Source organism: Oryctolagus cuniculus, chromosome 16 (genome assembly GCF_051225735.1).
Source record: "Oryctolagus cuniculus isolate XC-2025 breed Fujian yellow rabbit chromosome 16, ASM5122573v1, whole genome shotgun sequence".
Classification (NCBI taxonomy): Eukaryota; Metazoa; Chordata; class Mammalia; order Lagomorpha; family Leporidae; genus Oryctolagus; species Oryctolagus cuniculus.
In genome coordinates this window covers 60,527,298-60,552,583 of record NC_142882.1, presented here as the reverse complement: position 1 = coordinate 60,552,583, position 25,286 = coordinate 60,527,298, and the positions used below count along the sequence as shown (strand labels likewise).

At 38.8% G+C, this 25,286-nt stretch overlaps 1 protein-coding gene across 20 annotated transcripts in view; it reads right to left on the bottom strand.

Annotated features, from left to right (window-relative positions):
- The window catches only part of BBS9 (Bardet-Biedl syndrome 9), a 438,558-nt gene that overhangs the window by 256,962 nt on the left and 156,310 nt on the right, over window positions 1-25,286 (bottom strand). For 15 of the 20 annotated variants that reach the window (XR_016222612.1, XR_016222613.1, XM_008261624.5 and 12 more), the window contains 3 exons: window positions 10,224-10,405; window positions 5,397-5,479; window positions 2,644-2,697 (listed from right to left, as the gene is read on the bottom strand). Coding sequence is in view for 18 of the 20 variants with exons in the window: in XM_008261624.5 (XP_008259846.2) it covers window positions 2,644-2,697; window positions 5,397-5,479; window positions 10,224-10,405 (319 nt within the window). In the remaining 2 variants the exon portion in view is untranslated. The remainder of the gene's footprint in view (window positions 1-2,643; window positions 2,698-5,396; window positions 5,480-10,223; window positions 10,406-25,286) is intronic. The other 5 variants (XM_002713746.6, XM_002713748.6, XM_089315493.1 and 2 more) reach the window with 1 other exon arrangement.

Genomic DNA, 25,286 nt, shown 5'->3' with positions numbered 1-25,286 from the left:
TGTGGATCATTCCTGGAACTACATGCTCTTGGGTTTATTTTCCCCCTAAGTGTTTGATTTCTTGCCACGAACGCCTTACCAAACTCAAAAGTATTAATGAGATAGAGTCTTTGACTGAACAGGGGAAAGACCACCCTTGTTTCCAGTGGCAGGAATCCAAAACAATTAGCTTAGGAAACAGCTATAAGATTGGGCTGCCTTCAGCTTGGACCAAAGCGTTCCACACTTGGGTCCCCCACTGGGTCCAGTGTAAGCGAACACAATTGGTAAAGCCTGGTGCCCTGTCAAGCTCCTCCAAGGACAGCAACCCCTAATCTAAAAAAACAGAATGGCTCGTCCAAGTTTTTACTAAGTCAATCGCCAAAACCCACAACTTTCCTGGCTTCCAAGGTTTGGGCAGTGATAAATATTTTCAGCTTAATAATGTGCTGACTGATTACCACACTTCAATCTAAACGCCTTAGGAGAGTTCTACATTTGAGTTCTGGTTCCCAAATCCTACAATGACAAGACTAAAAATCTTAACCAAAACCACATCCGTCATATTCTATTTTTCCAGGACTATCAATTTGTCAGTATTCTACTTTGTGGCTTCTTCATTTAGTATTTTCTTGATACAACTACATATATTTAAAGCTAATGCTATGGCAAATAAATGGCTAGCAACTGTGTGCTCTTTACAAACACACACATAATCATATACACAAGAAAATATTATTAGCATTCTTGTGTTTCTCCAATATCATTTCACAACATACAATGTATGATGCTACAACCAACTGGTTGGTTTATTATCAGTGATACTGACACATTCTTCGGCAGACTTAAAATGCTGATTTTATTTCTAGAAAAAAAAGTACCGTAAGAAGTTCTGGGTTTCTACTGCATAGTAAGGTGACTACAGATAATGTTAATGTACTCTTTTAAAAAAAAAAAAAAGGTTTACTTATTTATTTATTTATTTGAAAGGCAGAATTAAAGAGAGGCAGAGGCAGAGAGAGAAGAGAGAGAGAGACAGAGAGAGAGGTCTTCCATCCACTGGTTCAATTCCCAAATGGCTGCAACAGCTGGAGCTGTGCTGATCTGAAACCAGGAGGCAAGAGCTTCTTCAGGATCTCCCACACAGGTGCAGAGGCCCAAGGACTTGGGCCATCTTCTACTGCTTTCCTAGGATATAGCAGAGAGCTGGATTGGAAGTGGAGCAGCTGGGATCCAAACAGGCACCCATATAGGATGCCAGCACTGCAGGTGGCAGCTTTACCTGCTACACCACAGCGCTGGCCCCAATGTACTATTTAATTCTCTATTAAAAAAAAAAAAACCTAGAAGATAGAGTTTTGGCTATTTCCACCATTAAGAAATATTAAACATTTGAAAAGATAGCTCTATTTACAGTGATTGGAAATTACACAATGTATACCTCTACCAAAACATTATGCAGCACCCTATAAATACATACAATTTTATACAGTTACAGAGAGGGGGAGAAACAGAGAGAAAGGTCTTCTATCTGCTGGTTCACTTCCCAGATGGCCACAACAGCCAGAGCTGAGCCGATCCAAAGCCAGAAGCCAGAAGCCAGTAGCTTCTTCTGGGTCTCCATGGTGTATACAGGGGCCCAAGGACTAGGGCCATCTTCTACTGCTTTCCCAGGCCATAATAGAGAGCTGGATGGGAAGAGGAGCAGCCAGGATACAAACTGGCACCCATACAGGATGCCAACGTTACAGGTGGAGACTTAGCCCACTGAGCCATAGTGCTGGCCCCACCAGGCTTTTATTTTCATTCTCATTATTTCTTTTGTTTTTATTTTAAAATTAAAATATTTATTATTTTTTGAGGTAACTTTTTTTAAAAATTTATTTATTTGAAAAGAGGGTTAGAAATGGAGAGAGAGAAAGAGAGAGACAGAATCTTCTACCCACTGATTCATTGATTCATTCCCCAAATGGCTGCATCAGTGGGGGCTGGGCCAGAATGAAGTGAGGAGCCATAAGCTTCATCTGTGCCTCCTTCAGTGTTGCCAGGGTCCCAAGCATTTGGGTCATATTTTGCTACTTTCTCAGGCACATTAGTAGCGAGCTGGGTGGGAAACATAGCAGCCAGGGCTCTAACTCACACCCATATGGGATGCAGGCACAGCAGGGTGGTGGCTTAACCCATTGCGCTACAACACTGGCCCAATAACATATTTTTGTTTTACATTATAGTCAAAAGCTTATTTGGCTGAACTAAATAAAAAGTTCAACAAAGAAAAAGACCATAGTCTAGCAGGAAAATAGGCAAAGGCTATAAGCAATAATCACATGAAAATAAGTTCAACTTCACGCATATAAATTTTAAAATAGCCCCAAAATTTTTTAAATAGTCACACAATCATCAAAACTTTCATAGTATATAATTCCTATCAATTTGCTTGGCAAAGATTGAAAGTAAACCTTGACCACACTGTACTTGCACCTAAATGACATCAGTTTTGTGTTTGCAGGTAACAATGCAGTTTCCCAAGACTGAGAAAAACCTAAAAACTTTAGGTCTTTATTTTACATTTCCTTAAGCTACTTACAAGGTAGCAACAGTGACAGGTGTGATGAAACGGGTAATAATTGTATGCACATTACAGTCTACAACCTGGTACAGTACCTTCACTGTGACAGAAGGGACAAGGTCAGTTCCCACTTCAGCATCAGTGGCTTGCTGTAAACACCAAATTGAGAAGAGAACAGGTGATTAAACACACGGGGTACACTACTTACTACCCACCACCATAGTGAAGCTACAGAACTAACTACAGAACTTAGAGAACTAACTCTAAAGGATTTGCCGCTCTGAGGACTCCGAGAAGACTCCGAGAAGAATCAGATGAAAATGCTTCAACTGGACAGTCATGAGTTAATTCAAACATACCATTTCAAAAGTTACTTAAATGTGGAAAGTATTCATTCTATTAACTTGCTCTTTATATTATATAAAAGAAGACCACCTTGAATTACCCAGATAAACACTATGCCATTCCTACAGGTTCCTGCATTTTCAACTTGTCAAAGGTATGTTTTAGTCTGATGAGCATCATGCATATTAGATGTGTAACTAATGACACGGGGATTGTGTGGCTTTACTAGAAAATAAAAGTGGGAGTGTCCTTTTTGTACTAGCACATGTCATAAACTAATTCAATAGGCACTCTAAGCATTAGCTTGAGTTACGTGGTCCTATCTTGTAAAGAATTCATAGTATAATAGAATAAAGGAAACATTTCCTTATAACTTAGTTTTTAGAGTGGTACATTAAGAGGAAAAAATACTAACTCTATAATAAAACCAAGAGGCAACATCTTCTAACATAAACACATAAGTATGAATTCCCAGAGAACAATTAAGATCACAATGTCTTTTTCCAACCAGTGAATCATCTCCATCAGTTTTCTTATTTGAAAAAATCTTTAACTAAGAAAAATTAAGCCACTTCTAAGCAACAGGGGTCACAAAATGGTGAATGGGCATCAGCAGAATTAACAGTTGTTCGTATCATCTTCTAGTTATGGCCAGAGAAAACCATATCAAATTCGGATCCAGTTTCTCATGAGAAAGATGGGACAGCAATGTTCATCTACCCTATAAAAGACTCTATTCTAACAGAAATTCTTTTTTTTTAATATGAGTCCTTTTATAGTAATGATTCAAAGTAAATTATCGGGGCTGGCGCTGTGGCGCAGCGGATTAACGCCCTGGCCTGAAGCGCCTGCATCCCATATGGGTGCCGGTTCTGGTCCTGGCTGCTCCTCTTCTGTTCCAGCTCTCTGTTATGGCCTGGGATAGCAGTAAAAGATGGTCCAAGTCCTTGGGCCCCTGCCCCAACGTGGGAGACCAGAAGAAGTTCCTGGCTCCTGGCTTCAGATCAGCACAGCTCTGGCTGTTGTGGCCAACCTGGGAGTGAACCATCGGATGGAAGATCTCTCTCTCTCTTTCCCTCTCTCTGCCTCTCCTCTCTATGTGTAACTCTGACTTTCAAATAAATAAATAAATAAATAAATCTTTAAAAAAATAAAAACAGGCCGGTGCCGCAACTCACTGGGCTAATCCTCCGCCTTGCAGCGCCGGCACACCGGGTTCTAGTCCTGGTTGGAGCGCCGGATTCTGTCCCGGTTGCCCCTCTTCCAGGCCAGCTCTCTGCTGTGGCCAGGGAGTGCAGTGGAGGATGGCCCAAGTGCTTGGGCCCTGCACCCCATGGGAGACCAGGAGAAGTACCTGGCTCCTGCCATCGGATCAGCGCGGTGCGCCGGCTGCGGCGCACCGGCCACGGCGGCCATTGGAGGGTGAACCAATGGCAAAGGAAGACCTTTCTCTCTGTCTCTCTCTCTCTCACTGTCCACTCTGCCTGTCAAAAATAAAATAAAATAAAATAAAAACAAAGTAAATTATTAATCTAAGCTTTTTGCTCTAGTACAGTACTACCTAAAATCCAAGAAATGTTTTACATTTAGCTATCTACTGATTAGAAGAGAACCCAACCTCTCCTGTTTCCTGGTCTTTTCAATCCTGTCTAAATACCTAAATACTCCAGGACAGCAATTTTTGGAGAACATAAAGAGAGAATCATTTGAACAGCAAGAGAATGCCGTACATCTATCAGCCAACTAAGCAGAAACATTCTGCTCCCATACCACCCTCCAGGTAGAGTGAGAAATGGTGAGTGCTGAAAGGCCAATGTTTCAGACAGTGCCTCCACTATGTGACTCAGCTGAGTGGATGTTCCTTTCACATAAACTGCTTTTTTCAAGTCTACCCAATCATTTCTTGGACTTTTGGCTAAGATCAAGTGTAAAGAGTACCTAATTCACTCTACTATAGCAATATTGACGTGATTTTAATCACAGTTTGGACTGGCTGTTTATACTAAGATCCCTTGCTTTGGATCACACAGATACATCACAGAAGTGGAGAGGAGAACAACTCCAGGACCAACCACCTACTTTTAAACTGTCCTAGACCACCACTGATGATGTATTCAAGAGTATAAATCATCAAACACTGAGCTGTACTATTCACCATTATCTCTCAGAATCATCAACAAAAATCTTGTACAGTCAGTACTGCTCACCTGGATTTGGATATTCTCAATACTAAGAATATGAGGAAGTTAAAAAAAAAAAAAAATCGATCCAGAACAAGGATTCTACTGCATTGCTCCCAATTCCTCCTTTTTGAACAGAAATCCTGCCTAAGAAGTTCCTTAGTGACACCAAGAGACTAGAAATGTTTTCACCTAGAAAGTAATAATGCCTAAAATTTGTTGTCCTCCCTGAAGTTTCTATTTGAAGATCCAAAATGTAAACCAAACGATTTTTCCCAATTACCACTATCATCAGTCTCTTTAAAATCTGAAAATTCACCTACCGACACTGAATCAAAACTAGGAGAAACCGTGGCAGAAACTTTCAAGTCATCTTCTCTCTCAGTCATGGGCCAAAGAGCTGTACCTTAAAGAAATAATAAATTAGAATCTGTTGTATAGAGTTTTCCTTTAAAGATTTATCTATACATAAAAAAAAACTCTATAAGTTTACTCACAAGTTGAAAAACTAACACATGACTTGATTAGAAGCTTGATGCTAATTCTTTTCCTCTACAATATTGTGATGAAAAAATATCTCTTTATACAGACATTAGCTAAGATGTGGGCCACTGACTGACTAGCATTGGGAATTTCAATACCCTCTCCTTAACCACTTTAGGAGATGGTTAAAATAGTACAATTCGTTTGAAGGAACGTTGGCTATAACTATCAAAATGTTTGGGGTGCGTGTGGGTTTAGCCTAGTTGTTAAGATGGCCATGTCCCACATCATAGTACCTGGGTTCGATCCTCAGTTCCAGTTCCTGACTACAGCTTCCTGCTAATGCAAACTTTGGAAAACAGTAGTAATGACTCAAACAACTGGGTTCCTTCCACCCAACTGGGAGACCTAGACTGAGTACACAGCACCCAGCCTCAGAGAGGCACAGCCCCAGCCAGTGAGAGCATTCCGGGAGTGAACCAACAATGAAAGATCTCTTTCTCTCTGTCACTCGGTCTTTCAAATAAATAAACACATATTTTTTAAAAATTCATATTTTATAATTTAACAATTCTACCCCCAAGAATTTATCTGGTATTCATAGATATGTCAAAGGAGGTTCTTCATAGTTCATAGTTCTTTTTAAATGAAAAGAACAAAATAGTTAAATAAAATACTGTATGTTCATACTGTGCAATGTTCCAAAACTGCAAATAATAATACTGTCAATCTATTTACTATTAAATGCCAAAAATACCTATTAATATTTAAAAAGAAAGAAGTAGACAATGTAACTCACATGTACATATTTATATAAAAACAAATAGATAAAACTGAATATTTTCTTGAAAAACACAAAACCTTTTATAAGGATTACCTTTAAGGAGTAGAACTAGAATCTGGGGATGACAGGAGACTAATTTTTCATATCTTATTATTTACCCTTCGAGTACTGTTTGAATTTTTTTTTTTTTTTTGAAGGCAGAGTTATAGAGAGAGGAGAGATAGAGAGAGAGTTCTTCAATGTCAGTTTTACTCCCAATGTCTGAAATAACCAGGGCTGGACCAGGCAGAAGCCGGGAGCCAAGACCTTCCTCTGGATCTCCTACATGGGAGCAGGGGCCCAACGACTTGGACCATCCTCCACTGCCTTCCCAGGTGCATTAGCAGGGAGCTGGATCATAAATGCAGCAGCCGGGTCTCGAACCAGAGCCCATATGGGATGCCAGCACTGCAGACCTCAGTTTAACTGGCTGTGCCACAGTACTGGCCCCCAAAATAAGTGGAAACATGTTTGTATTACATAATGAGATATTATGAATAATTGACAGAGACCCTGAATAAATAAGAAATGTAAGTGGTAAGACAAGGGCTCTTTGCTGCCTACCCAACATCCCATTTTAGAAGCCTTTGCAGCGCTGCTCTAACTTGGTCGAGGTATTCACCTTCATGTCAGAGACTGTTACCTCTCCCAAGCCTCAGGGTCAAATCCAGTCACAGTGATTTCATTCCACGACCATTTGTTGTTGTAGGCATGAACGTGGGACTCAGTCCCAGCAGATGGGTGGTAAGGGAAGTTGGGAGTGGGGAGTGCTGGCACATGCTTCTGGAAAAGTTATTTTTCCCAAAGAAAGAGGCAGGCTCAGGAGAAATAGCTCATTCTTCCCTGGAAGTCCTATCTGCACATAATGCATAATGCCTAGAACTGCTGAGGAAATAGCCTCCACATGCTGAGAATCGCTGCCTGAAAACTCAGACAGCACTTGGAAGATGACACATGGATCAGCTGTCTCACAAGAAGAATAATTGCCTACAATTGCCTGCAGGCATTCCCACCAATACTGCAAGATTTGGTATGGGAATTTCCAAAACCTAAGAAGAATACAAAAAGCTGCTCATTACCCAACCAATAACCATTCTTCAATTCTTTGTTACTGAAAGAAGCCCAGTTTTATTCTGAGCAATAAAGTACTCAGCAAAACACTTCATTTCCCAGCCTGTTTTGCAGCTTGGAGCGGTCAGTGAGATGTAAGGAGGAGCTGTTCAGGGTGTAGCTTCCAGGAAACCTCCTTCAGGGGGCTGACTCAGCCGCAGATGTGAGGGCAGAAGTTCCAGAAGCCATCCTGGACAAAGAGATGACCCTGGGATAGAAGAAACTGGAATCCCTGACGACTGCGGGACTGCCAAGCCAACACTGGACTGTCCATCAGTGGGTTTCTCGTACAAGAGAAAAACGTCTACCTTGTTGAAATTGTTTTATTTGTAAACTCTGTTATATGCAGAACAAAATCACCAAAGACAAACATTTTTAGTATTCACCGGTAGCATCAACTTAGTTAGCAGACATGTTTCAAATAAGGGACAGACTTTCATTCATATGCCTCTGCTTACTGCTCTTGCTCCCTTTTTGAAGACACAACTATGTGGACACCTATTTTAATGCAGTATCCAGTGCTTCACACTCACCCCAGGTAGAGAGTGAGCAACTGTCTACATCACAAGGAAACTCCTTTTTTTTTAAGTTCTTACCAATAGATGTTGTTGACCATGGTTAGAAAAATGCTAGGGAGAATTCACACTAATGAGTTGAGTAGGAAAGGCTTCAGAATCCATGAGCCATACAGAAATTATTACTATAATTTCAAGCATACAACATACATTCCTCATATAACTTACACACATAAAATCAGCTTCAAAAACACTTTTATTACAGTAGATAATACACACCATGTGTACAACAAAATGTACTCTTTCAATTGGCTTTAAATTATGCTGCAACTTGTTCTTTGAAAAAAAAATTTAAAGCTCTAAGTATTGCCCATAACCCTTAAGACTGTGAATTTTCTGGCAAATTAAGATCACTGTACTAAAGTAAATGACATTTAAATGAATAACAAGGTCATCAAAAAGTTCAGAGTTTTTAAGTTCTCATAATTTTCTATAATGAAATAATTTGGTACTTTTATATAATTACAGGTATTTTAATAAACAAACATACCATGATTTTATAAGAGTAAACAGACTACTATTTTTCATATCTAGAAATAAAATACTTTAAAAGTCTCTTTTTTTAAAGTTTCTTTGCCCATCACCAGGAATTAAACCAAATGATGGTGGCAGAAAAGAATCTGGGAATTCCAACATTATCTTAGAGTTGAGATATATAAATCATGAACTTCACACCCGACTCTGTGAGTACATCTTTAGCTTAATTAGCAGTTATTTCAAGACAAACAGAAGGATCAAGGTAATGACTAGTAAACCTTCTCAACCAAAGGCATCACGGTGGCCAGGAAGAAATAAATTTCGGTGTTCAGGGATTTTCTGAGAAACTTCATACACTAACGCTAATAAAACTATTACTAAGATATTGCAAATAGAATGGAGAAAGTCTCAAGACACAAAATTTGGAGCCAAAAGCCATATTACTTAAAGACCCTGGAAATTTGATGTTTCATTTATCTGCTGCTCTTCCCAAATTACATTTTTAAATGATAAAATGAGACTTAAAATTCCATTAATCCGAAAAGTACTAGTATCAAAAATGGAAAATAATTTGTATATTGCAATATGCCACATCTAATTTTAACCACTCGCTATTTGACACAGGGGTGCTGACAACAAACAGATTCTTAAATAACTGGAGGTACTTAAAAGACCTGAGTTTAACTGGCTTACTTTCAAAACTTTCTAAAAGAACCTGTGAAGCCAAAGCATAATAATTTCATTTTAATGTTCATATTTTTAAAATATATAATCTCAGTTCCTTAGAACCAGAGGAATATAATCTTGGTAACACAGACTCAAAAATACATAAATCTCACAAAGTGATCAAATCAGGATTAAGATTGGTCCTGTTGTTTTCATTGGCTTTTGATGCTCTGCTTCTTTTATTATTTCTACTTGTTTTAACATTTCTTTTATGTGAAAATACTCCATATTTTTTCTCATTAAAAAAATACTTTTACCTGACCTGAAAAGGGAACTTCAAGTAATGCCTTTCACATGTCCAATTCAAGCTGCAGGATCGGTGTTTTGTTTCTCCTTTTAATTCATAATAAAATTATACCCTTGTGAGTCCCAAAGTAAGATAATATTGAGTTATTCAAAACTCAGGAACTGAAAATATCATCAACCTCTGAGTCATTAGAAATCAGCATACCACAGGCTACCCTCCATTTGGACGGCTAATTAACTGCAAACATAAATTACATCGCTAAGCTGTAAATGACTACATTTCTAGTTATAAAATAGTAACTCATATACTGCTTTAGTTTCTTCTAAAAGAAGCAACTGAAATTTTTTCAGGGTTATTAAAAGTTAATAAGTGACCACTCTAAACTTTCATGTTCTTCTCAAGGCCTAAAACCACTAACCAAAGAAATAGTTCTTCCTTTCTTAGGATTTAAAGGAAAAAATGAGATAATGTTCTCCCTAAAACACACCCAGAAAAAAAGAATTATCTTATATAGGAGATGTTTTCCATAAGCTATAATATGCAAAGTGAACACAAAGATCTTGTATACTAAGGAGTGACAATGCTTTTACAAATATGACTTTAAGCCTGGGGGAGAAAATTAACTAATACTTACAAAACACCTAAATAAAAGATAAAGTGAATTTTGCAATGAATTCCAAAATTAAATAATAGGCTGAAAATCAGATACCTTGTGATTTGTTAACATCTTTGATGATTTTTTGAAGTTCTTTCAACTCTACGTCAAGTTCATCATAGTTTAGTTCTCTAGATTCAACTTTTGGAGCTTGGAACAGAGAAGGGTCTGTCCCCAAGTATGAACACTGCAAATGACCATCATCACTCAGAGTGACTATCACTCCCTTTAAATCACTGTAAAAAGGAAGAGAAAATGAGACATAATAATTTCAGTGGATTCAGTCTTGACAAATCACATTTTAATCCAATTTGGCTTCAACATATCATTAAGAAAAAAGTTATGTATCTATTTCTAAAATTTTACTTCAGAAATTTAATACAAATACATTTATACAAATATCACTTATATTTAAGAAGTATTCTCAATCTTAAGGTGCATTTCAGGAGGAAAAAAATTTTGATTATTATCATAGCCAACATTTTGGAGGCCCTAACTACATGGTAAGTGCTGCTCTCCAGCAATGCTTTTAATCCTTACTTTCACTACCACTTCATGGAATAATCAGCAGGTGAACACCATTTGTGAAGTTGGATGGATCCAGAGATGGAGCTGAGCTGCTGACTGGCTGAAGACCAAGGATGAAGCGGGACAAGACAGAATGATCCAAAACAGGACAGCTAGTGGAGGAGTTATGGAAGCACTGAACAAAGCATGTGCCCATGCATATTTTCCCTGTATCTACCTTTGGGATTCCTATTTGACCACTTTCTCCAGCCCACTCACCATGACTTCTGTCACAAACTCTCCTACTTAGGCAAGCAACTGGTTTGTTCTGTCCAACATGTCTCTCTCATTAGTAATCATTGTCTCACTCTTTGAGCTCCTTCTCCACCACTCTTTTCTGCCTCATTATCTCTTCATTCCCAATGTAACAAGTGTTAGGAGGTAGAAACTTTAAGATATGATCAGTCCATGAGGGCTCTGAACTCATGAATGGATTAATGTCAATTATAAAAGAGTTCAAGGCTGTGAATTCAATCTCTCCCTCTCTTTTTGACACAGGCACTCTCTTGCCTTTCCATCTTTTGCCATGGGATGACATAGCAAAGAGACCTTCAACATATGTAGTCCCTTCATGAACTCTCCAACCTTCCAGAATTATAAGACAAGTAAATTTTTCTTTATAAATTACCCAATCTCGGGGCAAGCACCATGGCATAGTGGGTGGAGCCGCCTGCAGTGCCAACATCCCATATGGGCACCAGTTCATGCCCCAGCTGTTCCACTTCCCATCCAGCTCTCTGCTATGGCCTGGGAAAGCAGCATTTGATGGCCCAAGTCCTTGGGCCCCTGCGCCCATGTGGGAGACCCAGAGGAAGCTCCTGGCTTTTGGCTTCAGATCGGCCCAGTTCTGGCCATTGTGGGCAACTGGGGGAGTGAATCAGCAGATGGAAGACCTCTCATTTTTGCCTCTCCTTCTCTCTGTGTGTAACTCTGACTTTCAAAATAAATAAGTAAATCTTGAAAAAAATAAGAAAAAAATAATAAATTACCCAACCTCTGACCTTATGTTACAGCTCCACAAAATAGACTAATTCTTTCACTCTTCCTTCTCTTAGGCTCCCTCATTCACCTGTTTTTATTCAAAAAACTAGCTATAATGTACAAACTGTAGAAGTCTTAGAACTTAAAAATATACAAGTTGTATTTTTTTCTGAACTTGCTAAAAGAAGTAGCACAGATAAATCCTGTGTTTGCTTCCTCCCTAGCTCTCCTAGAAAAGAAATTCAAAGTTGTCACTGGTTATTTTGAATTGATACATAATGTATTTACTTGATTTCTGTTTGTTATGGCATCTGTAAGGACCTTTGATTAAAAAAAGAATAGAAAAGAAAGAGGAGTGAGCATTTAACTCAGCAGTTAAGACACCCATATCTAATATATGTGCCTGGGTCCAATTCCCTACTCTAGTTCCTGCCTATAGTTTCTGTCATTGCAGATTCTGGGAGGCAGAAGTGATAGCCCAAGTAATTAGGTAACTGCAACCCACGTGGGAGACCTGGATTGTGTTCCTGGCTCCTGGCTCCTGGCTCCAGCCCCAGACCAAAATATGGAAGGAAAGGAGGGAGAGAGAGGAGAAAAGAAAGAAGAAAAATAAAGATTCCAACCATGTTCTAGTGCTTATACACCAATCAAAAATAATTTAAAAAAAATTGAAATGAAAGAAGGCAAGTAAGTTTTGCCTCTAAAGAAGAGAAAAGGAGATAGGGTATATAACAGTTAAGGTATGTTAAAAATATAACCTTATTCAGACTCAATAATGATTTTTTTAATCCCCAACTCTGTTCATGGGAAGTAGTCACCTCATTAATCTAAGAACTCAACTGGGTTCAGAGTAAGTACTATCATTGTTCAATTCTTCTGATAAGGTGGCCATCAGCATCTACTTTACTACCTGCCTTATGCACATCATACACCTTCTACAAGTCCTAAATACCATATCTTGTGGTGTGGTTTCAGAGAAATAAAAAATAGATTAATATCACTGATCCAACAGCTAAAGACCTAGACGAGTTAGGAGTCACGGGATTTGAGTTCTAGGTCCCACGCTGTCCCTACAGAGGTGAGTCAACTTGAAGAATGCTTCCTAAATGGACCTTTTCTCTACAACGAGAAGGTGGGGTTAGGTAATCCTCAACACTCACTAGGTTGTATGAATTGGTTCTGTCATCTACCTTAAAAAAACAATACTCCTAAAATGAAATCATTTTCGTAAAATAACCATGAAAAGCAACCCCATAGAATCTCTGCACCTGAACCATTCTCTGCAGGCAACTGAAGCCACCTAGTGGCTGTGGGAATCCTAACTTCCAGCCCCAAGCAGCCCTCTTCCCCCACTCTGCTTCCCTGGGAGGTGACTTGAGCCTATCCTCCCTTCCCCACAAGCCCAGTATGGTCTAGGAACATAGTGAGTCCTCAGTAAAGCCAAGGGCACTAAGGGCTCATTTTTGGCTGGCTTCTCAGAAAATGTGAGAATCATCAATTCTTGGAACTCAAGCAGCCATTTTTATTTTACCTCATCATTTAAGTAATTCACCATGTAAAAAAGAGCCTGACCCAACACCAGTAGGCCTTCCCATCCAATTTTATTTGGTTTGTGAATTAGATCACTTATTATTTTTTTTACAAATTTTCTCTTTTTTTTAACTTTTATTTAATGAATATAGATTTCCAAAGTACAGCTTATGGATTACATTGGCCCCCCCCCATGACTTCCCTCCCACCCGCAACCCTCCCCTTTCCCGCTCTCTCTCCCCTTCCATTCTTATCAAGATGCATTTTCAATTTTCTTTATATACAGAAGATCAGTTTAGCATACATTAAGTAAAGATTTCAACAGTTTGCACCCACATAGAAACACAAAGTGAAAAATACTGTTTGAGTACTCGTTATAGCATTAAATCACAATGTACAGCACATTAAGGACAGAGATCCTACATGAGGAGTAAGTGCACAGTGACTCCTGTTGTTGACTTTACAAATTGACACTCCTGTTTATGGCATCAGTAATCTCCCTATGCTCCAGTCATGAGTTTCCAAGGCTCGATCACTTATTATTAAATCAGTCTTGTTCCACTGTTCCCTTCTGCAAATACCTGTCATAAGTTTAGACACTAAAATCACTTTAAAAAAAATATCTGAACCTATTAAGTTCCTAAATTCATATAGGAAGAGTGGACAATGGGGATACATGCATTTCTTCACACTCATAAAGCATTCTTCACTGCTATCTTTAATAAAAAGAGTAGATCCAGTGTCTTCTCTCACTAAAAGAACTTACCTAACATCGCCAGATTGTGTTGATGGTCAGAGATTAATTACAGAACTTAAGCAATTTACTTTTTCCTTACCAATGATATCAGAACCACTACATATAATTTAGACCAATTAATACAATTTTAGACTATAGATGAATTAATTTACCATTACACTTGTAATTCCACAGTAAAACCAAGACAAGCTCTAAAAACTCCAGAATAAATCAGTGGTATTTCTGACTAAAACACCTGTAACGAACAGAGATTGAATAAAATCTATAATGCTACTTTATAAAAAAGTGATATCACTGGGCATCATTATACAAAAGAAAAATCTTAAAATGCATTATAAATAAGTATGTATTGTTTCTATAGTTCAAATTGAGTAAGTACAAAGAGGAAAAGGAAAACACAATTAATATTTTTAAATATTACTTACTGAACACTTTACTTAATATTTCCTCTGTAGGTTAATTGGAAAGATTCTATGAATAATGGAATTTTATGCTGCACAAAACCATCAACTAAATCTAATATTTTAAAGGCATAATTAACACTGACAAAATGAAAACCTCTGAATCATTACTGGTTCTTGAAGCACATCAGCTAATTCAAGTCACCAGAATAATGTAATTTTTGAAGAACTAAGGCCAAAGATGTTAGGACACATAATTATTTTGTGATTTTAGCAATAGGGCATGAAATTAAAAAATAGAGTTTTGCTCAGGAAATCTGAAAGTAATTGTTTCATCATTCAATAAACAGATCGCTGCCTTAACAATACATTAAAATAAAATTTCAAGTGGATTTTAAAAGTTAAATCTAAAAACATGAAACTACAAAAATATTTATCTTTCTTTGGGATGGGAAGAATTTTTGCTACAAAAGAGCAACAGAAATTAAACCACATAAAATTTTAAACTTCTTAATATGCTTAAGAAAATAACATAGTAAGAACAAGACAAATTGGGGAAATACTGGCAACCAATATAAAATGCATAATTTTAAGTTGAGCCATATTGTTATTGATATTCAACTAGTTTTGATTTATGAAAACAATTTTATGTGTCAAACTTAATAGGTAAAGAATTCTTATGAGTCAATGAAATAAAATTACATCCCAACAGAAAAAATTCAAGACATGTACAGATAATTCACACACAGAAAAATATAGTCAATAAATAGATGGAAAAGATCAAAATCAAATAAATACATATTTTAAAAGTATTTTTAAAAGCAGTATTTTCATTAATGCCTCAAAGTAACAAAAAATGTATTTAATAAGTCCTGCTGTTGAAGAAAATACATGGAGACAGAAACTTTCATACACTTTTGGAGTAAATGTAAAATCCTTTTAGAGAACATTTAAGAAATTTACATCAAATGCCTAAAGTATGTTCATTGTCTTTTACAAGGTAATGTACTTCCATTGTTAACTGGGAAATTTAGAAACAATATATGTGATAAGAAAAAGGGGAAATATCTTTTTTAAATCATGATATATTTATAATAAAATGTTAGCAAGTTATTAAACATTATGTGTAACAAAATGTACTATCAGAAAATGAGCAAGAAAAAATAACAGAAGTGAAAGAAAAATATAATACTGGATAAACATCTTATTCAAATTTAATAAGGCATGTATGTATAACAGAAATAAATTAAAATATACAAATGTCAACAGAATGGTTACTCCAGCTAGTGAAATTATGTTATTTTTATTATGCTTTATATCTATAAAATAAAATTAGAGGGATATTTTATTTTCTTTTTTTAAGAAAAAATATGTATGTTCTACCTTCCATTCCCAGAGACTGAATCTGAATCAACAACATAGAGATGAAACATCTTTGGAATTCAAAACATTTATTTAGTTCTCTTTTTCCAAAAAGTGCAATCTATAAAATGTGCAACCAGAAAGTATTTGAAGTATAGCTCACAAGAGATAGAAAATGAACAGCTTCTATCATTTGCTAATACAGTAAAAATAAATCAATAATAGTTTACAAAACAAAAAGTATGTGCATGGAATCTAATGGTCTCTTGCTCAAGCTCATTTTTTGCACAAGTGAAACATTTTACATTATCAAAGTCTGTTTTTATTACTATATATAGATAGCAAAGAAAGTCCAAAACCATGAATGCTCTTTCCTGCACTCAGTTTTTCCTCTCCCTCAGTAAGGAGCACATGATGGAAAGCACTGCCCTTCCTTTCAAGCAGTTAGGCAGTCCTTTCTTAGCCCCAAATAACTGGACAAGGGCATTTGAACGTATTTTCAATCAGTCCTTCATACTTCACTTAGTACATGCTTATTGAGCACCTGCTGTACAACAACAGAAGCTACAAAGGCCAATAGGATATGGTGTTTGCCCTATAAAGAACCTTTGGTTCCGGCGCCGCGGCTCACTAGGCTAATCCTCCGCCTTGCGGCGCCGGCACACCGGGTTCTAGTCCCGGTCAGGGCGCCGGATTCTGTCCCGGTTGCCCCTCTTCCAGGCCAGCTCTCTGCTGTGGCCAGGGAGTGCAGTGGAGGATGGCCCAGGTGCTTGGGCCCTGCACCCCATGGGAGACCAGGAGAAGCACCTGGCTCCTGCCATCGGATCAGCGCGGTGCGCCGGCCACAGCACGCTGGCCGCGGCAGCCATTGGAGGGTGAACCAACGGCAAAGGAAGACCTTTCTCTCTGTCTCTCTCTCTCACTGTCCACTCTGCCTGTCAAAAAAAAAAAAAAAAAAAAAAAAAAACACCTTTGGTCTACCTGGAAAGGAATTTATTTAAAAAAAAAAATCAACTGCAATGCAATGTACAGATGCTACAGCACAGCGGGAAGACAGTGCTGTGGCCCTACATGAGACGAGTAGAGGACATAGAAGCTGGATCTGAGTCTACAAGTTGACCTTCAGTGACAGAAAAGAATGGGCAGAATGAAGATAGAGGACTCTAGCCCTGGTGAACCCATTCAAATTCATAACTGTAAATTCCTTCTCTGTGACGGCTCCTTGTTTATATCTCCAGCCAAACCTCTCCTAAATTCCAGACATGTACAAACAGCAGCCTACTTGGTATCTCCACATGAAAGGACAACAGACAATTAAGATTAATTAATTTATTTGAAAGGGAGAGTTAGAGAGAGAGATCTTACATCTGCTGGAACAATTAAAGGTCAGCATTTCTACAAGAAAGCTACTAATTTTGGTCCTACCCTATAACTCAAACCTTTCCCTAATGCATCGTTCATATTTCTGCTATTGGTAATTCCATTCTTTAAGTTGCTCAAAGATGAAACTTAGAATAATCCTTAACACTCCTCCCTTTTTCTTATCCTGCAAAGAAAGATGGTGGCCCAGAGAAGGCCAATGGGTCCAGAGAGAAGGGCAAACTGAAAACATCTTTAGGAGGTATAATCACATTACATCTTGTAATTCCCTTAGAAAAGTATTGCATCCAATTACTTAAAACAGAAACAAAACACAGAGGACAAAACCCAGAGAAATCAATAGATTATGGTCGCTATAAGATAATAAGCAGACCTGCTGTTAAAATCCAGGCTTTGGGGCCGGCGCTGTGGCCCACTAGGTTGATCCTCCACCTGTGGCGCCAGCATCCTATATGGGTGCCGGTTCTAGTCCTGGCTGCTCCTCTTCTGATCCAGCTCTCTACTATGGCCTGGGAATTCAGTAGAAGACGGCCCAAGTCCTTGGGCCCCTGCACCTGCATAGGAGACCTGGAAGAAGCTCCTGGCTCCTAAATTTGAATTGGCACTGCTCCGGCCATTGTGAACATCTGGGGAGTGAACCAGCAGATGGAAGACCTGTCTTTCTTTCTCTCTCTCACTGTCTGTAACTCTCTCTCTCAAATAAATAAATAAAATCTTTTAAAAAATAAAAATATTAAACAAAAAATAAAATCCAGGTTCTTTGGCTTCTGATCTGAAACTTTCCACTAGCATCTAGCTATCCTCAGAAGGCAACAAATGATTCCTCACTCAAAATGATTTTAGAGTTGACTATGTGTTCAATGAATATAAAATGCTACAGAACAAAATGAATGTATGGGCGGACGTGTAGCATACTGGATAAACATTACTGGAACATCCACAGTCCATATGCAACCACCTGGGTTCAAGTCTCAGGTCACTCCCAATTCCAGCCTCTGCTAATATGCACGCCAGGAGGCAGCAGATGACAGCTCTTGTAGTTGAGTCTTTGCCACCAACATTAGAAACCTGGATTGAGTTTCTGGTTCTCAGCTCCCAGCTTTGTTCTGGACCAGGATAAGCCCAGACCCAGGTACTACAGGCATTTCAGAACTTATCCAGTGGATAGGACCTCCTCCAACCATCTGTCTCTCTGCTTCTTGAATAAATAAAATAAATAATTCTTAAATAGCAAAAACAAAAAGAAAAATGAGAAGGAAATAATATTAAGTAAATTTTATTTTTAAATGAAAGTATAAGCTTTTTAAAAAAGATGTTTAATTTATTTAAAAGGTAGAGTTACAAAGAAAGAGAGGGAGAGAGAAAGATCTTCCACCCTCTGGTTCACTCCCCAAATGGCTGCAATAACTGGAGCTGGGCCAGTCCAAAGCCAGGAGCCAGGAGTTTCTTCATGGTCTCCCACTTGAACGCAGGGGCCCAAGCATTTACGCCCATTCTCTGCTGCTTTCCCAGGCACATTAGCAGGGAGGTGGATCAGAAGTGGAGCAGCCACTCGGACTTACCTCCAATGGTGGAACTAGAAATGTGCCAGGGGATTTCAACTCAATCTTACCAAGGAGGCAGGTACCAAAGCCAGCACACTTGGTAAAGTGATATGTATAAATACACAACCGATCAAAAAGATAGGGTATGTGTCGATGAGATTTCACAAATAAGACCAGTGTAAGCAAATAATGAAAGATAGAATCAAAAGGGAGAGAATGATCCTGTGGGGGAAGCAGAACACACAGCAGACTCATAGAATGGCAGCACTCCTGCCTCAGAATCAACCCTTGGGACATTCGGATCTGGCTAAAAGGTCCATGAGAGTCTCACAGCCATGGAAAGCCATGACACGGTGGCAAAAAAACAATCTAAATGAAAGATCCTGGTGAACAAGACCCCAGCAGAAGGAACAGGCCATCAAGGAGAGAGGCGCCTTTCTCTGAAGGGAGGAAGGAACCTCCACTGTGATATGGCCTTGACTAAACAAGTTCAGAGTCGGTGAACTCAAGGGGCTTCTATAGCCTAGACAGCTCATAGCAAGAGTCTCAGGTGATTGCTGACGTCATAAATAAGAGTGCCAATTGTTAATCAACAACGGGAGTCACTGGGTACATGCTCCCCACGTAGGATCTCTGTCCTTAATGTGTTTTACTATGAAACTTAAAAACAACACTACTAATCGAACAATACCCTATACCTTGTGCGGTTGTGTGAGTGCAGCCTGTTGAAATCCTTGCTTAGTATATACTAAGTTGATCTTCAGTATATGAAGGTAATTGAAAATGAAACTCGATGAAGGGCAGGATGGCAGAGGGAGTGGGGTAGGAGAGGGCCACGGGAGGGAGGGAGATTTGGGAGGGGAGGGGAGCCACAACAATACACAAGTTGCACTTTGTAAATTCACATTTATTAAATAAAAAAAAACTATATAACAAAAAAAAAGAAAAAGAAAAAAAAGAACTTAATACTTTACTTAAAACTACTGGTTGAACTCTGTAATTAATACACAATTACTCTTAGGTGTTTAATTAATGCTATAATTAGTACTCAAATAGTAGTTTACACTTTGTGTTTCTATGTGGGTGTAAACTGTGGAAATCTTAATATATGCTAAATTGATCTTCTGTAAATAAAGATAATTGAAAATTAATCTTGATGTGAATGGAAGGGGAGAGGGAGTGGGAAAGGGGAGTGTTGTGGGTGGGAGGGAAGTTATGGGGGGGGGGGGGAAGCTATTGTAATCCATAAGCTGTACTTTGGAAATTTATGTTCATTAAATAAAATTTAAAAAAAAAAAAAAAAGAAGTGGAGCAGCCAGGGCCAGCGCCATGGCTCAATAGGCTAATCTTCCACATGCGGTGCTGGCACCCCTGGTTCTAGTCCCAGTCGGGGCGCCAGATTCTGTCCTGGTTGCCCCTCTTCCAGTCCAGCTCTCTGCTGTGGCCCGGGAGGGCAGTGGAGGATGGCCCAGGTCCTTGGGCACTGTACCCGCATGGGAGACCAGAAGCACCTGGCTCTTGGCTTTGGATCAGCGTGGCATGCTGGCCGCAGCAGCCATTGGAGGGTGAACCAACAGTAAAGGAAGACATTTCTCCCTGTCTCCCTCTCTCTCATTGTCCACTCTGCCTGTCAAAAAAAAAAAAAAAAAAAAAAAAAAAAAGTGTAGCAGCCAGGACTCGAACTAGTGCCCATAAGGAATGCTGGTGCCAATGCTCCAACCCAAGTAAATTGTATTTTAAATAAATTTTGTTTTCAAATTATTTTTCTAAGCATAAATATAGGTATTCAACAAATATAAAAATAACAGAAAAGAAAAAATAAAGACCAATTTTACATAAAATATTAAATATTCATATTTGCCTTTAATCTAAAAGCTAAATAGAAAATGATGATGGCTGTTTCCTCATGTTGAAATTAAACTGATGCAGGCGCTGTGGCATGGTAGGTTAATCCTCCGCCTGTGGTGCCAGCATCCCATATGGGCACCAGTTCTAGTCCTGGCTGCTCCTCTTGCAATCTAGCTCTCTGTCATAGCCTGAAAAGGCAGTAGAAGATGGCTCAAGTGTTTGGGAAGAAGCTCCTGGCTCCTGGCTTTGGACTGGCGCAGCTCCAGCCATTGCAGCCATTTGGGTAGTGAACCAGCAGAAGGAAGACCTTTCTCTCTGTCTCTCACTCTTACTGTCTGTAACTCTACCTCTCAAATACATAAATAAAATCTCAAAAAAAAATGAAACTGGCTGACACAGTTATTAGGGATTTGGTAGCAAAGGCATACATGATAGTCAGAAGTCACTTTCTAGAGCAGGTGTCAACTTTGTATCTCAAAAAATTTTAAATCTCTTTTTATAAGGGCTATCAGTTGTCAGAAGTGGTAGATTAATGAATATCTATTCAATTAATAGGACCATAGAACTCTCATTCTCTCCTACCTCTTGAATAAACACAATAAATCAAAATTTTTTAATAAGGAAAAAAAGCATTTCTTAGTTTTTAAGTTAATTTTGTGAAGACAAGTTATGTCTTTTTTTTTTTTTTTTTTTTTTTTTTAACAGGCAGAGGGGTCAGTGAGAGAGACAGAGAGAAAGGTCTTCCTTTGCCGTTGGTTCACCCTCCAATAGCCACCGCAGCCGGCGTGCTGCAGCCGGCGCACCGCGCTGATCCGATGGCAGGAGCCAGGTGCTTCTCCTGGTTTCCCATGGGGTGCAGAGCCCAAGCACTTGGGCCATCCTCCACTGCACTCCCTGGCCATAGCAGAGAGCTGGCCTGGAAGAGGGGCAACCGGGACAGAATCCGGCGCCCCAACCGGGACTAGAACCTGGTGTGCTGGCGCCGATAGGTGGAGGATTAGCCTATTAAGCCGCAGTGCCAGCCTACAAGTATGTCTTAAAACAGAAATTATTTTCATATTGAAAATAGTTTCAATTATAATTCTTGTTCTTATAGCTAATCCAGCTTTGGGCTACACAGTGCCTTTTCCAAATGAGCATTGAAATAGAAAACAAAAAGGGCAGGAGGGCTGTGCATAATTTTGTTCTAACTTCTTTTTCAATTCACTTTTAATTCTCTTTTTTTTTTTTTTTTTTTTTTTGACAGGCAGAGTGGACAGTGAGAGAGAGAGAGACAGAGAGAGAAAGGTCTTCCTTTTGCCGTTGGTTCACCCTCCAATGGCCGCCGCTGCAGCCGGCGCACCGCGCTGATCCTGGCAGGAGCCAGGAGCCAGGTGCTTTTCCTGGTCTCCCATGGGGTGCAGGGCCCAAGCACCTGGGCCATCCTCCACTGCACTCCCTGGCCACAGCAGAGAGCTGGCCTGGAAGAGGGGCAACCGGGACAGAATCCGGCGCCCCAACCGGGACTAGAACCTGGTGTGCTGGCGCCGATAGGTGGAGGATTAGCCTATTAAGCCGCAGTGCCAGCCTACAAGTATGTCTTAAAACAGAAATTATTTTCATATTGAAAATAGTTTCAATTATAATTCTTGTTCTTATAGCTAATCCAGCTTTGGGCTACACAGTGCCTTTTCCAAATGAGCATTGAAATAGAAAACAAAAAGGGCAGGAGGGCTGTGCATAATTTTGTTCTAACTTCTTTTTCAATTCACTTTTAATTCTCTTTTTTTTTTTTTTTTTTTTTTGACAGGCAGAGTGGACAGTGAGAGAGAGAGAGACAGAGAGAGAAAGGTCTTCCTTTTGCCGTTGGTTCACCCTCCAATGGCCGCCGCTGCAGCCGGCGCACCGCGCTGATCCTGGCAGGAGCCAGGAGCCAGGTGCTTTTCCTGGTCTCCCATGGGGTGCAGGGCCCAAGCACCTGGGCCATCCTCCACTGCACTCCCTGGCCATAGCAGAGAGCTGGCCTGGAAGAGGGGCAACCGGGACAGAATCCGGCGCCCCAACCGGGACTAGAACCCGGTGTGCCGGCGCCGCAAGGTGGAGGATTAGCCTATTGAGCCACGGCGCCGGCTCTTTTTTTTTTTTTTTTTTTTTTTTTTTTTTTTTTTTTTGACAGGCAGAGTGGACAGTGAGAGAGAGAGAGACAGAGAGCACTTTTAATTCTCTTTTAATTTCACCTCTCACTTCTCCATTATATTTCATTCAAAATATATTTTCATCCAAAATTGAAAGCAATTTACAGATTCAATGCAATCCCAACCAAAATACATTCTTTTCAGATACAGAAAAAAACAATGCTAAAATTAATATGGAATCACAAGAGACCCCAGATAGCTAAAGCAATCTTAAACAATAAAAACAAAGCTTGGAATCATCACAATACCAGATTTTAAGACATTCTACAGGGCTGTTATAATCAAAACAGCCTGGTACTGGCACAAAAATAAACATGTAGACCAATGGAACAGAACAGAAACTCCAGAAATCAACCCATGCATCTATAACCAATTAATCTCTTACAAAGGAGTTTTTTAAAAAATCCCCAGGGAAAGGACAGGCTCTTCAACAAATAGTGCTGGCAAAATTATATATTCATGTGTGGAAGTATGAAGCAAGATCCCTACCTTATACCATATACAAAAATCAACTCAAGATGGATCAAGGATCTAAATCTACAACCCGATACCATCAAATTACTAGAGAAGAACACTAGAGAAACTCTACAAAACACTAGCATAGACAAAGACTTCCTGGAAAAGACTCCAGAAGCACATGCAATCAAAGCAAAACTAGACAAATGAGATTCCATCAAGCTGAGAAGCTCCTGCACTGCAAAAGAAACACACAGCAAAGTGAGGAGGCAATGAACAGAATGGGAGAAGACATTTGCAAACTATGAAACTGATAAAGGATTAATATCCATAATCTATTAAGAGCTCATGAAACTCAACAACAAAAAAATAAGCAATCCAGTTAAGAAATGGGCAAAGGACTTGAACAGGTATTTTTCAAAAGAGGAAATTCAAATGGCCAAGACACATGAAAAAAAAATGCTCAGAATCACTATCCATCAGGGAAATGCAAATCAAAACCACTCTGAGGTTTCACCTCACCCTAGTTAGAATGACTCTCATACAGAAATCAATAAACAGTAAATGTTAGTGAGGATGGGATGTAGGGAAAAATATATCCTAATCCACTGTTGGATTAGTAAACTAGTACAACCACTGTGGAAGACAATACGGAGATATCTCAGAAAGCTGAAAATCGATATACCGTATGACCCAGCAATCCCACTCCTGGGAATTTATCAAAAGCAAATGAAATCAGCACATGAAAGAGTTACCTGTACCCCCACGTTAAAGCAGTTCAATTCACAATAGCTAAGATATGGAATCAATCCAGACGTCCAGCAACTGATGACTGATAAAGAAATTCTCGTGTATATATACACTATGGAATATTACTCAGTGATAAAAAAAATGAAATCTTGTGTTTTGAAACAAAATGGATGCAACTGGAAACTGTCATACTTATTGAAATAAGCCAATCTCAAAAAGACAAAGATCATGTTTTCCCTGATCTGTGGTAACTAACAGAGTACCAAAAATGTAATGTACAAGAGTGAAATGGACATTTTGAGCTTCAATGATTGTTTACAGACCTTGTCTTAACTGTTCAGGAACAGTGTTTTTTTTTTTTTTTTCTTGTTATTTATTGAACTCTTAGAGTAGGATTAACCTTATGAGTACTCTGAAAGATCATTGTAAAAATTAAGAGAGGGAATAGGAGAGAAAGGACAAGGAAGAGAGGAAGTGTGGGCAGGAGGAAGAATAAGGAGGGAAATATTACCATGTTCCTAAATCTGCATACATGAAATACATGAAATTTGTATACCTTATATAAAATTTTAAAAAATAAAATAAAAAAGCTAAATCTAAAACTTGACATGTAGAAAACATGAGTACTGACCTATTTTAAACAGGAGTGGCAATTTATGTAATTGCATTAGATACTTTGCATATTACGGTGCTCTAAGGATCAAGCCTTAGAGTTGTGGAGTAATGTGTATTAACTCTCTCTGTTTTAAAATAAGTGAGTCTGTAGCTCTGAAGTTCCATCGTCAGGAAAAAAAAAAAAAACTGAATTAACTCTCAGGTGATTTTTAAATAAGGAAAACATGTCAATAAAATTTTCAACTGGATATACATTTAGTTTTTACCAACTCACGAATGTTTGGAACCTCAAAGCCACAACAGAAAAATGAAGTATATGGCTGTATATAATACATCATTATCTTCCCCGTAACCCTGGCTGAGCGGGTCCCTTGGGTTGAAAGTGCTTACAGGGCTTTCATGATCATTGTCTGTTTTGCTCTCATCTCCTCAATCCTTCCTTCAAGCTACTTATACCTTGCTGTTTAAAATTAAAATGCTATGGGAGAGGGGGTCCTTTCTGAGTAATCTGACCCATGACAATATATTTGTATAACTGTTATTAATGTAAAACCTATTACATTATAATATAGATGCCTTTAATATTTGAACCTGTGGGTTTAGAAAAAAAGTGTGAAAAACACCCAGAATGAAGGCCATGAAATGAAAAAAGGTACAATGTGAGAAAAGTTTATATTATATATGAAAAGTCTACACTATGTATATGAAATACAAGTGGCCTGGATGTCACATGTGGTGCATTAAAAAAAGAA